The 20,311-nt window shown below is 46.7% G+C and overlaps 1 protein-coding gene across 1 annotated transcript; it reads left to right on the top strand.

The window, feature by feature from the left end:
- The first annotated feature begins 12,409 nt into the window (after nucleotides 1–12,409).
- Nucleotides 12,410–19,779, top strand: LOC124042074 (Krueppel-like factor 9). Its single transcript, XM_046360397.1, has 2 exons — nucleotides 12,410–13,306; nucleotides 17,226–19,779. Exons 1-2 carry the CDS (start codon nucleotides 12,811–12,813, stop codon nucleotides 17,477–17,479), a joined length of 750 nt encoding a protein of 249 aa, XP_046216353.1. The 5' UTR covers nucleotides 12,410–12,810; the 3' UTR covers nucleotides 17,480–19,779.
- Nucleotides 19,780–20,311: the final 532 nt, after the last annotated feature.

Here is a 20,311-nt window from a genome sequence, read left to right as displayed (position 1 = left end):
TTAACCCTCACAGTATCTGGTAACCACAGTGAGACTATTTCTTTTTTGATTTTCCGTTCACCGTTTACACCTGTTGTTTTGGGTCATCCCTGGCTAGTATGTCATAATCCTTCTATTAATTGGTCTAGTAATTCTATCCTATCCTGGAACGTTTCTTGTCATGTGAAGTGTTTAATGTCTGCCATCCCTCCCGTTTCTTCTGTTCCTACTTCTCAGGAGGAACCTGGCGATTTGACAGGAGTGCCGGAGGAATATCATGATCTGCGCACGGTCTTCAGTCGGTCCCGAGCCAACTCCCTTCCTCCTCACCGGTCGTATGATTGTAGTATTGATCTCCTTCCGGGGACCACTCCTCCTCGAGGTAGACTATACTCTCTGTCGGCTCCCGAACGTAAGGCTCTCGAGGATTATTTGTCTGTGTCTCTTGACGCCGGTACCATAGTGCCTTCTTCCTCTCCGGCCGGGGCGGGGTTCTTTTTGTTAAGAAGAAGGACGGTACTCTGCGCCCTGCGTGGATTATCGAGGGCTGAATGACATAACGGTTAAGAATCGTTATCCGCTTCCCCTTATGTCATCAGCCTTCGAGATTCTGCAGGGAGCCAGGTGCTTTACTAAGTTGGACCTTCGTAACGCTTACCATCTCGTGCGCATCAGAGAGGGGGACGAGTGGAAAACGGCGTTTAACACTCCGTTAGGGCATTTTGAGTACCGGGTTCTGCCGTTCGGTCTCGCCAATGCGCCAGCGGTTTTTCAGGCATTAGTTAATGATGTTCTGAGAGACATGCTGAACATTTTTGTTTTTGTCTATCTTGACGATATCCTGATTTTTTCTCCGTCACCCGAGATTCATGTTCAGCACGTTCGACGTGTTCTACAGCGCCTTTTAGAGAATTGTCTCTACGTAAAGGCTGAGAAGTGCTCTTTTCATGTCTCCTCCGTTACTTTTCTCGGTTCCGTTATTTCCGCTGAAGGCATTCAGATGGATTCCGCTAAGGTCCAAGCTGTCAGTGATTGGCCCGTTCCAAGGTCACGTGTCGAGTTGCAGCGCTTTTTAGGTTTCGCTAATTTCTATCGGCGTTTCATTCGTAATTTCGGTCAAGTTGCTGCCCCTCTCACAGCTCTTACTTCTGTCAAGACGTGTTTTAAGTGGTCCGGTTCCGCCCAGGGAGCTTTTGATCTTCTAAAAGAACGTTTACGTCCGCTCCTATCCTCGTTACTCCTGACGTCACTAGACAATTCATTGTCGAGGTTGACGCTTCAGAGGTAGGCGTGGGAGCCATTCTATCCCAGCGCTTCCAGTCTGACGATAAGGTTCATCCTTGCGCTTATTTTTCTCATCGCCTGTCGCCATCTGAGCGCAACTATGATGTGGGTAACCGTGAACTGCTCGCCATCCGCTTAGCCCTAGGCGAATGGCGACAGTGGTTGGAGGGGGCGACCGTTCCTTTTGTCGTTTGGACAGACCATAAGAACCTTGAGTACATCCGTTCTGCCAAACGACTTAATGCCCGTCAAGCTCGTTGGGCGTTGTTTTTCGCTCGTTTCGAGTTTGTGATTTCTTACCGTCCGGGTAGCAAGAACACCAAGCCTGATGCCTTATCCCGTCTGTTTAGTTCTTCTGTGGCTTCTACTGATCCCGAGGGGATTCTTCCTTATGGGCGTGTTGTCGGGTTAACAGTCTGGGGAATTGAAAGACAGGTTAAGCAAGCACTCACGCACACTGCGTCGCCGCGCGCTTGTCCTAGTAACCTCCTTTTCGTTCCTGTTTCCACTCGTCTGGCTGTTCTTCAGTGGGCTCACTCTGCCAAGTTAGCGGGTCATCCCGGTGTTCGAGGCACTCTTGCGTCTATTCGCCAGCGCTTTTGGTGGCCGACTCAGGAGCGTGATACGCGCCGTTTCGTGGCTGCTTGTTCGGACTGCGCGCAGACTAAGTCGGGTAACTCTCCTCCTGCCGGTCGTCTCAGACCGCTCCCCATTCCTTCTCGACCATGGTCTCACATTGCCTTAGACTTCATTACCGGTCTGCCTTTGTCTGCGGGGAAGACTGTGATTCTGACGGTTGTCGATAGGTTCTCTAAGGCGGCACATTTCATTCCCCTCGCTAAACTTCCTTCCGCTAAGGAGACGGCACAAATCATTATTGAGAATGTATTCAGAATTCATGGCCTCCCGTTAGACGCCGTTTCAGACAGAGGCCCGCAATTCACGTCACAGTTTTGGAGGGAGTTCTGTCGTTTGATTGGTGCGTCCGTCAGTCTCTCTTCCGGGTTTCATCCCCAGTCTAACGGTCAAGCAGAGAGGGCCAATCAGACGATTGGTCGCATACTACGCAGCCTTTCTTTCAGAAACCCTGCGTCTTGGGCAGAACAGCTCCCCTGGGCAGAATACGCTCACAATTCGCTTCCTTCGTCTGCTACCGGGTTATCTCCGTTTCAGAGTAGTCTGGGTTACCAGCCTCCTCTGTTCTCATCCCAGCTTGCCGAGTCCAGCGTTCCCTCCGCTCAAGCGTTTGTCCAACGTTGTGAGCGCACCTGGAGGAGGGTGAGGTCTGCACTTTGCCGTTACAGGGCACAGACGGTGAGAGCCGCCAATAAACGCAGGATTAAGAGTCCAAGGTATTGTTGCGGCCAGAGAGTGTGGCTTTCCACTCGCAACCTTCCTCTTACGACAGCTTCTCGTAAGTTGACTCCGCGGTTCATTGGTCCGTTCCGTGTCTCCCAGGTCGTCAATCCTGTCGCTGTGCGACTGCTTCTTCCGCGACATCTTCGTCGCGTCCATCCTGTCTTCCATGTCTCCTGTGTTAAGCCCTTTCTTCGCACCACCGTTCGTCTTCCCTCCCCCTCCCGTCCTTGTCGAGAGCGCACCTATTTACAAGGTACATAAGATTATGGACATGCGTTCTCGGGACGGGGTCACCAATACCTAGTGGATTGGGAGGGTTACGGTCCTGAGGAGAGGAGTTGGGTTCCGTCTCGGGACGTGCTGGACCGTTCGCTCATCGATGATTTCCTCCGTTGCCGCCAGGATTCCTCCTCGAGTGCGCCAGGAGGCGCTCGGTGAGTGGGGGGTACTGTCATGTTTGTCATTTATTGTCATGTCTTGTCCCTGTGCTCCCCATGCTATTCGTTTCCCTCTGCTGGTCTTGTTTGGTTCTTTCCCTCCTTCTATCCCTCTCTCTCCCCCTCCCTCTCTCACTCTCTCGCTCTCTCTTCTCTCTGTCGTTCCGTTCCTGCTCCCAGCTGTTCCTATTCCCCTAATCATCATTTAGTCTTCCCACACCTGTTCCCGATCCTTTCCCCTGATTAGAGTCCCTATTTATTCCTTTGTGATCCGTTCCTGTCCCGTCGGTTCCTTGTATTGTATTCACCATGCTGTGATTGCGTTTCGCCCTGTCCTGTCGTGTTTTTGCCGTGATTGTGTATCACCCTGTCCTGTCGTGTTTTGTGCCTTCATCAGATGCTGCGTGTGAGCAGGTGTCTCAGTCGACTACGGCCTGCGCCTACCCGAAGCGACCTGCAGTCTGTGGCCGCTTCTCCAGTTGTTTCCCCTCTACAAGTCTAGAGGATTTCTGTTATTCCGTTTTGGGACTTTAATAAACTCTGTTTCTGTTAAGTCGCTTTTGGGTCCTCTTTCACCTGCATGACAGAATGAGGTATTTGAGGTAGATATGTACATGATGGCAGAGTAAATGAGAATAGATAATAATAAGAGTAAAATAAAAACAGAGTAGTAACAGCAAATGATGAGTGTAAAAGTGAGTGTGTAATGTGTATGTATGTGTGTTTCTGTTGTGTCGGTATGCGTGTGTGTGTGCATATGTAGCGTATGTGAATGTGTTGGGGTTTTGTGTGGGTGTGTCACAAGTCGGCCTGTTGACACAGACAGAGGTTCCTCATCTTCACCAGTAGAGGGCGTCTCCTCTCACACCTACAGGATTGGCGCAGATCCAGTACAGATCTGTCTGAAGAATTGACACAGGATGGAAAAAAGCCACGAGGATTGTCAAATATACAATATGATATGACGACATAGGTAACCAACGGTGGTTCTGGGAAGGTGCAGGATGTCAGGCTTTGGTTTCAGCCCAGCTTTGGCACACTTGATACAGACTCATGATGGTTGTCGGAGCAGAGTATCACATTCTAAGGAAAAACAATTGCAATGTTCTGGAATTATCTAGGACTACTGTGCTTGTATAATTTCTGCACTATTTTGTGACTAAATCATGCATTATTGTGGATGCTATGTGCTTTTGTAACTCAAATCATCCATAATAATTAACGATTTTATAGCACAAACAGAAATAATCATAATCAGGTACATTGTATTAAGCACAGCACATACAATCAAGGGGGAAACCCGCACACGAGCAAGGAAGAGAAAGAACACTAAACGCACAAAGCAATCAATATTCATGCTGTCATTTCAGATTTACCTCAAAATGCACAAAATGTTCCTTCTGAGGATTCCTGATCTATAGGGAGCATAGAAAAGAACATCACTAAAAGTCCCATATCATATTAATTTCCATTTTTCATTATATTCAGGGCTGGAAATGAGGAGGAACTCGGGGGAACTGAGTTCCAAAAGTGAAATAATTATTGGCTTGTAAAAAATGTATTTTCAAGGTGAATTCAAGGATTTTACATGAATGGTTCCCCAAAGTCACATTTTCACCCCAAAAAATCACCATAATGGTGTGAATATTTCTGTATATCTATCTGACCTGCATCATCAGATGTCACACACAGTTGAGAGCCAGTCCATTTCTGCCTGAGATAGAGCCTTGTAGAGGAGTGGCTATCGTCTGCTTTATCTGCAGGTGTAACTCACCCCTCTCTGCTACGAGTTGTCTGGTGATGAGGAAGCTGTAGCCATCAAATAACAGACCATTTAGAAGCATTGTTTTTTAAATGAAAAATGAATACTGAATGTCAACAGAGAAGTAGTTATCTTATTCAATTCAAAACATGTCACAGTAACACTTCATAATAACATTCATTAATACGCTATTAATAAATCATTTATAAGGAATGTGTTAATGTCTTGCTGGAAAGAAAAGCCATTTTCTAAATCCCAAAATCTACACACAAACCCTTTAAACAAGCTTAAAAACTCAGTGAAACCCCCCAGATTCAATGTTGAATTCACTAATTTGAAATGTCTCATTTGCAAATGCCAGTAGTCATAATGTAGGAACTAATTTCTCCTCTTTCAAAATGTATCAACAGTTACTGTCCATTCTTCACTGAAAAACAGTCAGTCATCCCTGTCCGAAAGAAGAACAAACTTTAGGAATAAGTCAAATCATAAATCCAATCAAAAACCATAGATATCTTACTGTGTAGTAGAATGAGAGCCATTAAGATGAGAAAGTCATAATCCAAGCTGAGACATGGCCATATAGCAGGGGTGGGCAACTCCAGACCTCAAAGGCCTGATTGGTGCCATATAACAGGGGTGGGCAACTCCAGACCTCAAAGGCCTGATTGGTGCCATATAGCAGGGGTGGCAAACTCCAGACCTCAAAGGCCTGATTGGTGCCATATAACAGGGGTGGGCAACTCCAGACCTCAAAGGCCTGATTGGTGCCATATAACAGGGGTGGGCAACTCCCGACCTCAAAGGCCTGATTGGTGCCATATAGCAGGGGTGTGCAACTCCAGTCCTCAAAGGCCTGATTGGTGCCATATAACAGGGGTGGGAAACTCCAGACCTCAAAGGCCTGATTGGTGCCATATAACAGGGGTGGGCAACTCCAGACCTCAAAGGCCTGATTGGTGCCATATAGCAGGGGTGTGAAACTCCAGTCCTCAAAGGCCTAATTGGTGCCATATAGCAGGGGTGGGCAACTCCAGTCCTCAAAGGCCTGATTGGTGCCATATAGCAGGGGTGTGCAACTCCAGTCCTCAAAGGCCTAATTGGTGCCATATAGCAGGGGTGGGCAACTCCAGTCCTCAAAGGCCTGATTGGTGCCATATAACAGGGGTGGGCAACTCCAGTCCTCAAAGGCCTGATTGGTGCCATATAACAGGGGTGGGCAACTTCAGACCTCAAAGGCCTGATTGGTGCCATATTGTTATGCAGGTGAATGAGGACCCAAAAGCGACTTGGCGAAAACAGAGTCTTTAATCCAGAAAAGTAAAATACAATCAAAAAACACAACTTCCACTCGTAATGAAGAACCGACTGGAGACTCGATCTTGAACAGCAGGTAGCCTCGGGAAGGCACTTGAACCTAGCAGACTCAGACACCTGCTCACCACGCAGCATCTGAGGGAAACACGACACGACTGGGCGATACACAAACACAGCACGGTGACCAATACATACAAGGATCCGACAGGACAGGAACGGAACACAAAGGAAGAAATAGGGACTCTAATCAGGGGAAAGGATCGGGAACAGGTGTGGGAAGACTAAATGATTGATTAGGGGAATAGGAACAGCTGGGAGCAGGAACGGAACGATAGAGAGAAGAGAGAGCGAGAGAGTGAGAGAGGGAGGGGGAGAGAGAGGGATAGAAAGAGGAACGAACCTAATAAGACCAGCAGGGGGAAACGAACAGAAGGGAAAGCATAATGACAAGACAATATATGACAAAACATGACAGTACCCCCCACTCAAGCGCCTCCTGGCGCTTCGAGGAGGAACACTGGCGGCAACGGAGGAAATCATAGATCAAACGGTCCAGCACGTCCCGAGAAAGAACCCAACTCCTCTCCTCAGGACCGTAACGAAAAAACGATAAAAAGGGAAACTAGGTACTACTCTAAAAAAAAAAAATGAGACACGGGTAGAGAACTGAAAACTTTAGAGCAAACAGGACCAAACAGGCCAGGAGAGTAACAACTAGGGACAGACTGAGACACAGCAAGGGCAGGAACAAGAACAGGAGAGATGCGATGGCAGGGAACAGACTGAGACCCAGCAAGACCAGGAGCAGAAGCAGAAAAATACGCACAAGGGTGGACCCCATCGTCAGTATCGGAGCGCTGGGACAGAATGGCTCCCACGCCCACCCCGACGCGTCAACCTCAACAATAAACTGTTTAGTGACGTCAGGTGCAACAAGGATAGGAGCGGAAGCAAAACGCTTCTTAAAGAGATCAGAACAACAATCATACGACCGGTGAGGAGGAAGGGAGTTGGTTCTGGACCGACTGAAGACCGTGCGCAGACCATGATATTCCTCCGGCACTCCTGTCAAATCACCAGGTTCCTCCTGAGAAGAGGGGACAGAACAAACAGGAGAAATAGCAGACATTAAACACTTCACATGACAAGAAACGCTCCAGGAAAGGACAGAACCACTAGACCAATCAAAAGAAGGATTATGACACACTAGCCAGGGATGACCCAAAACAACAGGTGTAAAAGGTGAACAAAAAATCAAAAAAGAAATGGTCTCACTATGGTTACCAGATACAGTGAGGGTTAAAGGTAGTGTTTCATATAATATACTGGGGAGAGGACTACCATCCAAGGCAAACATGACCGTGGGCTCCCTAACTGTCTGAGAGGAATGTCATGTTCCGCGCCCAGGCCGTCCATAAAACAGCCCTCTGCCCCAGAGTCTATTAATGCACTGCAGGATGCTGCCGATCCGGTCCAGCGTAGATGGACCGGTGTAGTACATGTACTTGACGGAGAGGACCGTCTAGTAGCGCTTATCAGTCGCCCTCCGCTTACTGATGAGCTCTGGCCTTTAACTGGACATGACATGACAAAATGACCAGCGGAACCGCAATAGAGACAGAGGCGGTTGGTGATTCTCCGTTCCCTCTCCTTAGCCGAGATGCGAATACCCCCAGCTGCATGGGCTCAACACCTGAGTCAGTGGGGAAAGACGGTAGTGTCGGAGAGAGGGGAGACACAGTTAACGCGAGCTCTCTTCTATGAGCTCGGTGACGAAGATCTACCCGTCGTTCAATGCGAATAGCGAGTTCAATCAAAGAATCCACGCTGGATGGAACCTCCCGAGAGAGAATCTCATCCTTAACCTTAGCGTGGAGTCCCTCCAGAAAACGAGCGAGCAACGCCTGCTCGTTCCAGTTACTGGAGGCAGCAAGAGTGCGAAACTCTATTGAGTAATCCGTTATGGATCGATTACCTTGACATAGGGAAGACAGGGACCAGGAAGCTTCTTTCCCAAAAACTGAGCGATCAAAAACCCTTATCATCTCCTCTTTAAAGTTCAGATAATTGTTAGTACACTCAGCGCTTGCCTCCCAGATAGCTGTGCCCCACTGCCGAGCCCGACCAGTAAGGAGTGATATGACGTAGGCAATCCGAGCTCTCTCTCTTGAGTATGTGTTGGGTTGGAGAGAGAACACGATATCACACTGGGTGAGAAAGGAGCGGCACTCAGTGGGCTGCCCAGAATAACAAGGTGGGTTATTAACCCTAGGTTCCGGAGGCTCGGAAGAACCGGAAGTAGCTGGTGACACGAGACGAAGACTCTGATACTGTCTTGAGAGGTCGGAGACCTGAGCGGCCAGGGTCTCAACGGCATGCCGAGCAGCAGACAATTCCTGCTCGTGTCTGCCGAGCATCGCTCCCTGGAACTCGAGAGTAGAGTAGAGAGAATCCATAGTCGCTGGGTCCATTCTTGGTCGGATCCTTCTGTTATGCAGGTGAATGAGGACCCAAAAGCGACTTGGCGAAAACAGAGTCTTTAATCCAGTAAAGTAAAATACAATCAAAAAACACAACTTCCACTCGTAATGACGAGAACCGACTGGAGACTCGATCTTGAACAGCAGGTAGCCTCGGGAAGGCACTTGAACCTAGCAGACTCAGACACCTGCTCACCACGCAGCATCTGAGGGAAACACGACACGACTGGGCGATACACAAACACAGCACGGTGACCAATACATACAAGGATCCGACAGGACAGGAACGGAACACAAAGGAAGAAATAGGGACTCTAATCAGGGGAAAGGATCGGGAACAGGTGTGGGAAGACTAAATGATTGATTAGGGGAATAGGAACAGCTGGGAGCAGGAACGGAACGATAGAGAGAAGAGAGAGCGAGAGAGTGAGAGAGGGAGGGGAGAGAGAGGGATAGAAAGAGGGCAACCTAATAAGACCAGCAGGGGGAAACGAACAGAAGGGAAAGCATAATGACAAGACAATATATGACAAAACATGACACATATAGCAGGGGTGGGCAACTCCAGACCTCAAAGTCCTGATTGGTGCCACATAGCAGGGGTGGGCAACTCCAGACCTCAAAGGCCTGATTGGTGCCATATAACAGGGGTGTGCAACTCCAGTCCTCAAAGGCCTAATTGGTGCCATATAGCAGGGGTGGGCAACTCCAGACCTCAAAGGCCTGATTGGTGCCATATAGCAGGGGTGTGCAACTCCAGTCCTCAAAGGCCTAATTGGTGCCATATAGCAGGGGTGGGCAACTCCAGTCCTCAAAGGCCTGATTGGTGCCATATAGCAGGGGTGTGCAACTCCAGTCCTCAAAGGCCTAATTGGTGCCATATAACAGGGGTGGGCAACTCCAGACCTCAAAGGCCTGATTGGTGCCATATAACAGGGGTGGGCAACTCCAGACCTCAAAGGCCTGATTGGTGCCATATAACAGGGGTGGGCAACTCCATACCTCAAAGGCCTGATTGGTGCCATATAACAGGGGTGGGCAACTCCAGACCTCAAAGGCCTGATTGGTGCCATATAGCAGGGGTGGCCAACTCCAGACCTCAAAGGCCTGATTGGTGCCATATAGCACAGGGGTGGGCAACTCCAGACCTCAAAGGCCTGATTGGTGCCATATAGCAGGGGTGGGCAACTCCAGACCTCAAAGGCCTGATTGGTGCCATATAGCAGGGGTGGGCAACTCCAGACCTCAAAGGCCTGATTGGTGCCATATAACAGGGGTGGGCAACTCCAGACCTCAAAGGCCTGATTGGTGCCATATAACAGGGGTGGGCAACTCCAGACCTCAAAGGCCTGATTGGTGCCATATAGCAGGGGTGGGCAACTCCAGACCTCAAAGGCCTGATTGGTGCCATATAGCAGGGGTGGGCAACTCCAGACCTCAAAGGCCTGATTGGTGCCATATAGCAGGGGTGGGCAACTCCAGACCTCAAAGGCCTGATTGGTGCCATATAGCAGGGGTGGGCAACTCCAGACCTCAAAGGCCTGATTGGTGTGCAGGGGTGGGCACTCCAGACCTCAAAGGCCTGATTGGTGCCATATAGCAGGGGTGGGCAACTCCAGACCTCAAAGGCCTGATTGGTGCCATATAACAGGGGTGGGCAACAGGGGTCCAGACCTCAAAGGCCTGATTGGTGCCACATAGCAGGGGTGGGCAACTCCAGACCTCAAAGGCCTGATTGGTGCCATATAGCAGGGGTGGGCAACTCCAGACCTCAAAGGCCTGATTGGTGCCATATAACAGGGGTGGGCAACTCCAGACCTCAAAGGCCTGATTGGTGCCATATAGCAGGGGTGGGCAACTCCAGACCTCAAAGGCCTGATTGGTGCCACATAGCAGGGGTGGGCAACTCCAGTCCTCGAAGGCCTGATTGGTGCCACATAGCAGGGGTGGGCAACTCCAGTCCTCGAAGGCCTGATTGGTGCCACATAGCAGGGGTGGGCAACTCCAGTCCTCGAAGGCCTGATTGGTGCCACATAGCAGGGGTGGGCAACTCCAGTCCTCAAAGGCCTGATTGGTGCCATATAACAGGGGTGGGCAACTCCAGACCTCGAAGGCCTGATTGGTGCCATATAGCAGGGGTGGGCAACTCCAGACCTCAAAGGCCTGATTGGTGCCATATAGCAGGGGTGGGCAACTCCAGACCTCAAAGGACTGATTGGTGCCATATAACAGGGGTGGGCAACTCCAGACCTCGAAGGCCTGATTGGTGCCACATAGCAGGGGTGGGCAACTCCAGACCTCAAAGGCCTGATTGGTGCCATATAGCAGGGGTGGGCAACTCCAGACCTCAAAGGCCTGATTGGTGCCATATAGCAGGGATGGGCAACTCCAGACCTCAAAGGCCTGATTGGTGCCACATAACAGGGGTGGGCAACTCCAGTCCTCAAAGGCCTGATTGGTGCCACATAGCAGGGGTGGGCAACTCCAGTCCTCGAAGGCCTGATTGGTGCCACATAGCAGGGGTAGCTCCAGTCCTCGAAGGCCTGATTAGTGCCACATACTGGGCAGAGTCCTCAAAGGCCTGATTGGTGCCATATAACAGGGGTGGGCAACTCCAGACCTCAAAGGCCTGATTGGTGCCATATAACAGGGGTGGGCAACTCCAGTCCTCAAAGGCCTGATTGGTGCCATATAACAGGGGTGGGCAACTCCAGTCCTCAAAGTCCTGATTGGTGCCATATACCATTCTCAAGTCACTGCAGCAGCCCTGGCTTCCAAGACTCCACATGTAAGTACAGTAGTTGGACTGAAGAAAGTCCCTTTTCTCACACAGGCAATGAATGGCCATGCTTGTGCTTGCTCCTGTTTCCACAGTGACCAACACTGCTCACAGTATCCAATCAGGAAATACCTTCCAGCCTGGAGCTACAAACATCCACTGAGCCAGTCACTTGACACAACATTACCCCCCACTCCCCTCAATGCAAAGACACTCTAGGGTATATAAACCGCCCTATGGATAAAGAAGGGTTCCTTCCAGACAGAAAAGCACAACTCAAATTTGGGATTTTAAAGTTTTATGTTTGTTGCTTTTTAGTGAGAATCGACAATGTTATGGCAACCTGGTTGTCATATTGTTGCATATACAATAGATGTATGTTCTGTGACCCAATTGTTCTATGCAGCCTTATATCCGACCCCTAACACTGTAATCAAGGGTGGTCCATGTTTTTACATTAAGATGGAAGTGTACATAACGGTCATTTTCATGAATCGTATATAGCCTATAGGCTCTATTGCATCTCTATTACGGCACGATGATATCCACCAGTTTATTGTTGGGGTCAGATTTGGTTAAGCTTCCAAGTGAGTAATTATGGTGCGACAGATGGCTTCAAAAACAGCCAGCCAGAGAAAATGGGGTGTGACTGTTTATGTGATGCTATATATGGAAGTCAGCAGAAGCTAAAGAAGAAAAGGGACAAGAGAGACATCTAGTGTCTTTGTCTAGCCTCTGCTCTTAGGTACTAGACCTTAAAATAGAATAACGACTTTTAAAAGAGTAAAATAATCCATTAATCTAATATACAGCATATAAATAATTATGTACTATGGTAATGGAATAAAAATAACAAAAAATGTAATTATTGCTGAAATAGCACATGTATTTTTAGTCCTTCATATATATGTTGTTGACAAAGGAGAAATAGGGTGTAAGAGGAAGTCATAAAATGTGATAAACCATTTACAGTAGGGCTACACCCTCAACTCAAGCACAGAGCACCACCTTTCCACGCTGCTGTATCGGTCGCTTCCACCCACTGAGATACACATCCAACACGCCCGCTCTTCACGTCAGTCCGCAACGTCAGATTGTGCGTGTTGCTCTGTATCGGTGGGCGTAGGTTTGACCGGCTTTTCAGAGGCAGACACAATGAGCCCTCGGATGATGTAAAGCATGCATGTGGGGCTGGAGGCACGGGCACGTTTTGGCAGTATAGTTTTTTGCTTTTGTTTTATATAATTTCGAGCACACATATCGACAAGACTTTGTGACGATATAGGGATAGCTGGAAAAGTCGGTTCAACGAGTTCGTCTGACATAACGAAGTCGAAATCTCTGGCTCGTTCCCTTCGAAAACAAAACAACATTTTACAAAGGACTTGCTAAAGTCAACGACATAAAACAAGAATGTCGATGGTTGCGTATTCAGATTACTTAGCCGCCGAATGTCTGATGTCGATCTCTAGCGGTCCCGTCCTACACCGACCCACCCCGGTTGTCCCCGCCGCCCAGCCCCCTCCCCAGGCCGTTCATCCTGGGGAGCCCGAAGGGTCGAACGAGGACAGGGAGGTGCGCGAGACGCTGAGACTCGAAGGGGCCAACATGATGACGGTGGCCGGGATCCTCACGGACCTCCACGGCAAGTTCCGGTCCATGTCGGCCTACTCGGAGAGCAGCAACTCCTCATGTGGGGAGAGCGGCTACACCACGTTGTCTGACTCAACTACCCCAACCATGACCCCCTCTGCTACTCCAATTCCTGGACAGTACAATGCTACTCAACAGCAGTGGGGAGGAGGGACGCCTCGGTCCCCAGTAAAGCGACATCAGTGCATTTACGACGGCTGTGACCGAGTTTATGGAAAATCATCTCATCTGAAAGCCCATATCAGAACCCATACAGGTACAATTATATAGCTGGCTGTTATATAGCTTAAATAATAAATAAAAAAGGGAATTAGCTATAGTCTCCACAAATATCATTTTATTATGCAATTTGATTCAGAACTTCAAGTTTGTCCATACTAACTAAGCACTCCCCCCTTTGTGTGTCACTCCTATCTACAATGATCATATTTCTGCCTGAAGAAAAGTGTTTTTCTTCACAGGGATACATACACTGTCGATTGGGTGGGCGAGACGAGTCGTTTACCCGGGAGTTAGTAACGTTACAATACTCCCAGAACAAAAGGGGAAAAACTCAAGAGGGCTCATAACAAAGAAGTAATCGAACAAAAGAATTGGGCTGGACGAAAAATAGGCTAGTGACGAACATGCTACAACTGGGTTGATTTGCATACGAAGTGAGTTCAAGATTAAATATAACATTCGGTGGCATTTGCGCAGGTTCGGTGATTCTTTCAACTCAAAACAGCCAAATATTTTAATCCCACCTCGTATCAATGTGGCCATCGTGTAACAGTCACGTCTTTTTCGAAAACATCTTTCTTGAAATCAGCCATTGCTGCCATAGTTTTCAAATGGTATGGTATGTTTGGCGCTGTAACTTTGTATACATGCATCAGGTGTCCACTGCCCAGGTGTCCGCACAGTGCGGGGTGAAGGGGGGGGGGGGGTGTTCAGGGTCAGTGATGGATTAGAACAGGAAAGCGTGCTGAATAGAACAAATCGTTAGGGAACGCCCACAAAACGGGGGTGAGTGGCTCGTGGCTAGAAGGGTTTTGTCAAAAACGTCATAGTCCCGTTCACTACGACGAGAGTTTGCGTTTTTACACAGTGTCGAGTACTACAGCAGACTGAATTGGATGTGATTTCCACGGAATCACTTGCGAGCTAAAATTGGTATCCCTTCTAGCCATGACCAGTGAGTGGGAGTGTGGAGTGTTGCAAAACGAAGATCCGCTTTGCGGTCTTGAATATAGCTCCTGGCACCCCTTCGTCTGTCCTGGGTTGACTCCTATTAGCAATGTTACTCTATTGTATTAGGGCCACAAAATAGGCGTAGGAGGCTGCACATTGTGGATACCTTAATGCATTTACAGTCTAGTCATCAGAAAGGTTGTCCTCAACGGTGGAAACTCATTTATTCGCAAAAATTGATATAATGACCATCACATCGACGTAAACTTGTAGTCATGCGATATGTTGTGTGGTTGTCCCACTACGACTCGGGAAAGCATGCAGTTTATTCGGCTACAGATTGAATAAATTATGATGAACTTCACAGGCTGGTGAAAGTGCAAGGTGATGAGTTTGATGCTCTTTTCCAATAAATATAGAGGGTCTTATTCTAGTGACATGATGACCGATGCTAGGCTACTGTGTGACAAAAGAAATCTGCCTCTTTTTCATATCATCATCTAAGTAGCCTACCCTCACTGTATATGTGAGCTGTTGGCTAGAGCACACGTCTCAAGACCAGAGTGGGCACATTCGCTATATAACGCAACAGTTTTTGTGACAAATCCATCAGTAGAACTGAAAATGCGATGGAAACCCATTTACCTTGTATTTTGTATTTGGTGCATGGGAATTTAACCACACGTTATTTTTATGTGCACTGCCTCATCACGCACCTACGTTTATTCGCAATAAATCCGTTTGTTGGTAACGCATCTCTGGTGGGAAAATGTTTTATGCTGATTTTAGAATATTCCCATGAAAACCGTCTTGGGAGCTCTATTGATCCTTTGTAGCTCAGTAGTGCACAGCGCTTGTAACGCCAGGGTAGTGGGTTCGATTCCTGGGACCACCCATAAGTTAAATGTATGCATGCATTACCTTAAGTCGCTTTGGATAAAGTGTCTGCTAAATGGCATATATTATTGAGGCCATCTCCATTTTGAAGCAGTCAATTTTCTTCATCTACTACTTCTGAGTTGGCAAACAAACTGAAAGTGTGCACACTGCCACCTAGAGTGTGTTGTTTGACCAGATACAAGGCCGAGGTTGTTGATTTACTGCCACCTAGAGTGTGTTGTTTGACCAGATACAGGCCAAGGTTGTTGATTTACTGCCACCTAGAGTGTGTTGTTTGACCAGATACAAGGCCAAGGTTGTTGATTTACTGCCACCTAGAGTGTGTTGTTTGACCAGATACAGGCCAAGGTTGTTGATTTACTGCCACCTAGAGTGTGTTGTTTGACCAGATACAAGGCCGAGGTTGTTGATTTACTGCCACCTAGAGTGTGTTGTTTGACCAGATACAGGCCAAGGTTGTTGATTTACTGCCACCTACAGTGTGTTGTTTGACCAGATACAGGCCAAGGTTGTTGATTTACTGCTAGTGTTCTTTGACCAGATAGAGTGTGATTTTATTTGAACAGATACAGGCCAAGGTTGTTGATTTACTGCCACCTAGAGTGTTGTTTGACCAGATACAAGGCCGAGGTTGTTGATTTACTGCCACCTAGAGTGTGTTGTTTGAACCAGATACAGGCCAAGGTTGTTGATTTACTGCCACCTAGAGTGTTCTTTGACCAGATACAGGCCAAGGTTGTTGATTTACAGCCACCTAGAGTGTGTTGTTTGACCAGATACAAGGCCGAGGTTGTTGATTTACTGCCACCTAGAGTGTGTTGTTTGACCAGATATAAGGCCAAGGTTGTTGATTTACTGCCACCTAGAGTGTGTTGTTTGACCAGATACAGGCCAAGGTTGTTGATTTACTGCCACCTAGAGTGTGTTGTTTGACCAGATACAGGCCGAGGTTGTTGATTTACTGCCACCTAGAGTGTGTTGTTTGACCAGATACAGGCCAAGGTTGTTGATTTACTGCCACCTACAGTTATGGAATGTTTCCTCACAAGTATAATTCACTGGCCGATCTCCTGGTAACCTGGATGGAATTGATTCTATGTTATGTGATTCTTCCTTCACCAATAAGTCCCACCCATTTGACTACTTGTACCCCCGTTCATTGATTCGGTACCGGTACCCCCTGTATATAGACCCGTTATTTTATTGTGTTATTCTTTTTAAACTTTAGTTTCCAAAAGGCTCATTAACAGCTTCTACCCTCAAGCCATATGACTGCTGAACAATTAATCAAATGGCTACCCGGACTATTTGCATTACAATGCTGCTACTCTCTGTTTATTATCTATGCATAGTCACTTTACCTCTACCTACATGAACATATTACCTCAACTAACCTGTACCCACGCACATTGACTCGGTACCGGTACCCCCTGTATATAGCCTTGTTATTTTATTGTTACTTTTTAAATTTAGCTTTAGTAAATATTTCTTTAACTCTTATTTTCTTAACTGCATTGTTGGTTAATGGCCTGTAAGTAAGCATTTCACGGTAAGGTCTACAACTGTTGTATTCGGCGCATGTGACAAATAAAATTTGATTTGATACTTCAAAATGGCGAAAGTCCTCAAATATGCGCTGCCCATGCTAAAATAGGCTTTTGGGCACTAGAGTCCTCTATCTATCTCTATGGGATGTGTTGAGGGTGCCTTTCTAAGATGGCCACCCACTGTATGTTGGTGTTAGTCTGCCCTATGAGTGTCAATATCTATTGCCTGTCTATGTTTTGCATTCACTTTTTAAAATGTCTCTCTTCAATATGAACCATGACCAGAGTAGGTTTTTCTTTATAACGTAGGTTGATTTGGTGCATTAAATAGAGCAGAGTGGTGGATGACCTTTTTGCGTTATAAAGAAAATGGATGCTGATAATATTATACACTTGGTGGGTATACAAGGGTCTGTCAAGGGTCTAGCTTACTACCGACCGCTGCATATCTAGTGTTAGTGACTGGAACAAGCAGGGCAATATTTGCCAGTCTGACATTTGTGTCACACTCAGTATGTTCATTTGAATGTCTCTCTTTCTGTCTCCCTTCATCAGGTGAACGTCCCTTTCCCTGTATTTGGCCCGACTGCCAGAAAAAATTTGCCCGTTCGGATGAGCTGGCTCGCCACACGCGCACACACACAGGCGAGAAGCGCTTCCTGTGCCCGCTGTGCGACAAGCGCTTCATGCGCAGCGACCACTTGATCAAGCACGCCCGCCGCCACCCTGACTTCCAGCCTTCCATGCTGGGCCGCAAGGCCTCGTCCCCTGGGGGACAGGGGGCGTCCAGCCTCGCCATGGGCCAGTAGAGTGCAGGGGTCAGTGGGTTCACTCCCACGTCTAGGGCTGGGGTCAGCAAGGGTAACAGGGAGTGGTCCTAACCAAAGGTCCTAACCAATCAGATCCACTAGCCAGGCCTGTCTGTCACAACTCCCCACACAACAGTATCTACGTGGGGGCACGTTCTCCACCCACCCCGACGGATGAAGATGACACCAGTCTCAACGCTCAACTAATACTCAAAACCTTTAACTGAAAAACACTCACACATGCAGGGAATTCTCAATGTCTTCACTCCTCAGTCTCAGCACACGCATCAGCCAAATGTTTTCCTTCCTTTCTCGGCTTATTTTAGAGTGATGGTGCTCCATGCTTTTTTACTGTGGCTGTTTCCTTTCTTGCTAGCGCCATTTTGTGATATTTAACTAGAGGCGTAGAGAGGCTGAGGTCAACTAAAAGTGTAGCAGCTTTGCTGATCACATGTCCTCAGTTTCAAGAGGTTGCACATTCCATGCATTTTTGTCGTTGGAAATTAGTTGGCTTAGTTATAAAAAAAAATGTTTTTGTAATATCGTATATACTGTATTATAATTTTAAATGCTGGTCAACTTACCTTTCAGTAATGATGATGAATGGTTTAAACCGCTGAAGACTAGCTGGTTACACACCATCCTTATTCATTCTAGATCAACTTTTCTTTTTACTATCCATGAAACCTTGACGAATGATGTTACGGATGCAAATGTATATAACCTTTAACCTTCTATTGTAGAGAATATCGTGAACAAATATTATAGGAAGTAAATACTTGTGATGAATTGTAGTCCTTATATTAGGGGTGACAGACTACACACTTGGATAGGATAGCGCTGCCTGTGAGTAAGCGTGTGTCTCTAATTACATTTTGTTAGCGAAAGAGAAGACACTTTCTACCGTTTCCACTTGTCTGTCCATCTAAATGGACATGATTACTTTATCTCAGTGAACAACACTTCAGGAAATTCAGAAAGCCTTAAACTATTTCATACTTATTATTGCACCATGTTTACAGTTTGAATCATTTCTACAGGTTTACGCCGACTCGTCGGCACATTACAAATACACATATGCAATATACCACTTTTAACCAGAGGTTGCTTTTAATGCTACTTGGCTAATTTGTGTGATAGGTTTTCACTGTGTTAATATGCTTCTACAATTGAACACTGTGGAATTTGATAAAGATACATGTGATCTTATTATAACCAATGGTTAGGTTAGTCAGACACATTTGTCCAAGTGCTTCGGGAAAGTGCGATAAAGGATAGATTGGGGTTATTTTGTGTTTTTTTTCTTTGCTGAGCATAATGACTTGGTTCTATGTATGTGGCTTTTCTCAGACACTATGCTCTCAGAGCCTTGTTATAACTGTAATTTCTTCCACAGAAAGATTGAATTGCGTGACTATAAGGCACCTCTCTCGTCATACAGTCCCTCCAATATTTTCCTTCTCTGTCTTTACTAACCAACTGACTTTAATTGATCATTCTTGCTGCATCATTTGGTTACTGTTAGTTCCATTGTAATGGGATGTACCTTTTTTCAACTTTTATGTTGAAACGATTTTGCCATTTGTACGCTTTTTCACAAGTTCTTATCTGTTTACAGCTCTTGGTAACTGCTGGCAGTTATCGAAAACAAAAATGGGCTGCTTCAAACCAAGCCACAATATGACGTAGTGAAAGTGTTTGCTATGTTTTCAAATGAATTGAAAATGTCTTCATGGATGTCATCATTTTCCAAATGTATTTGTTTAATTTTCTGACAGCAAGTCTGCCTCGCGCCAAATTTATGATTATTTCACACAAAGGGTAACAATTTACCTCGCAATGTTTGTGTAATACTTGTCTTCCCTTGGAAAGCAGTTGGACAAAAAGGGACTCCATTAAGAAACTCACCTTTTCTCATGAAACGCTTCTAAACACAATCAAGCCTTAGGTTTGACCTTCCTGTGTTCTTCAAGTGAACACTACACTCTGCCAGGGAAACAAACATCTCTTTAGTTGTCTTGTCTATATTCTGATGTATGCTACGTGTACAGAGTTTTGACTGTGCTTAACACTTTTTCCATAGTATATTACTTACCTGTGGTGTTCAATAGTGCTGATCATTACATTTACATTTAAGTCATTTAGCAGACGCTCTTATCCAGAGCGACTTACAAATTGGTGCATTCACCTTATGACATCCAGTGGAACAGTCACTTTACAATAGTGCATCTAAATCTTAAAGGGGGGGAGAAGGATTACTTTATCCTATCCTAGGATCATCAATTTTTGCATCTCACACGTGTTCAAATCAAATCAAATCAAATCAAATCAAATTTATTTATATAGCCCTTCGTACATCAGCTGATATCTCAAAGTGCTGTACAGAAACCCAGCCTAAAACCCCAAACAGCAAACAATGCAGGTGTAAAAGCACGGTGGCTAGGAAAAACTCCCTAGAAAGGCCAAAACCTAGGAAGAAACCTAGAGAGGAACCGGGCTATGTGGGGTGGCCAGTCCTCTTCTGGCTGTTAGAGATTATAACAGAAAATGACCAAGATGTTCAAATGTTCATAAATGACCAGCATGGTCAAATAATAATAAGGCAGAACAGTTGAAACTGGAGCAGCAGCACAGTCAGGTGGACTGGGGACAGCAAGGAGCCATCATGTCAGGTAGTCCTGGGGCACGGTCCTAGGGCTCAGGTCCTCCGAGAGAGAGAAAGAAAGAGAGAATTGTTCAGTATGTATCACTACCCTTCATGTTGCACAATGCTACTTAGATCGGTTTAGTCTGGACCTACTGCGGTACATTTTGTAACACTTCATTTCGGTG

The sequence above is a fragment of the Oncorhynchus gorbuscha genome, linkage group LG08, assembly GCF_021184085.1.
Source record: "Oncorhynchus gorbuscha isolate QuinsamMale2020 ecotype Even-year linkage group LG08, OgorEven_v1.0, whole genome shotgun sequence".
Taxonomy (NCBI): Eukaryota; Metazoa; Chordata; class Actinopteri; order Salmoniformes; family Salmonidae; genus Oncorhynchus; species Oncorhynchus gorbuscha.
This window is presented reverse-complemented; position numbering and strand designations above follow the sequence as displayed.

What these genes read in the sequence shown, in the direction of transcription:
- LOC124042074 (XM_046360397.1), top strand. Translation starts at nt 12,811, where the DNA reads ATGTCGATGGTTGCGTATTCAGATTACTTAGCCGCCGAATGTCTGATG. An exon ending in CCATATCAGAACCCATACAG is followed by an intron (nt 13,307 to 17,225) that starts GTACAATTATAT and finishes TCCCTTCATCAG; the next exon opens with GTGAACGTCCCTTTCCCTGT.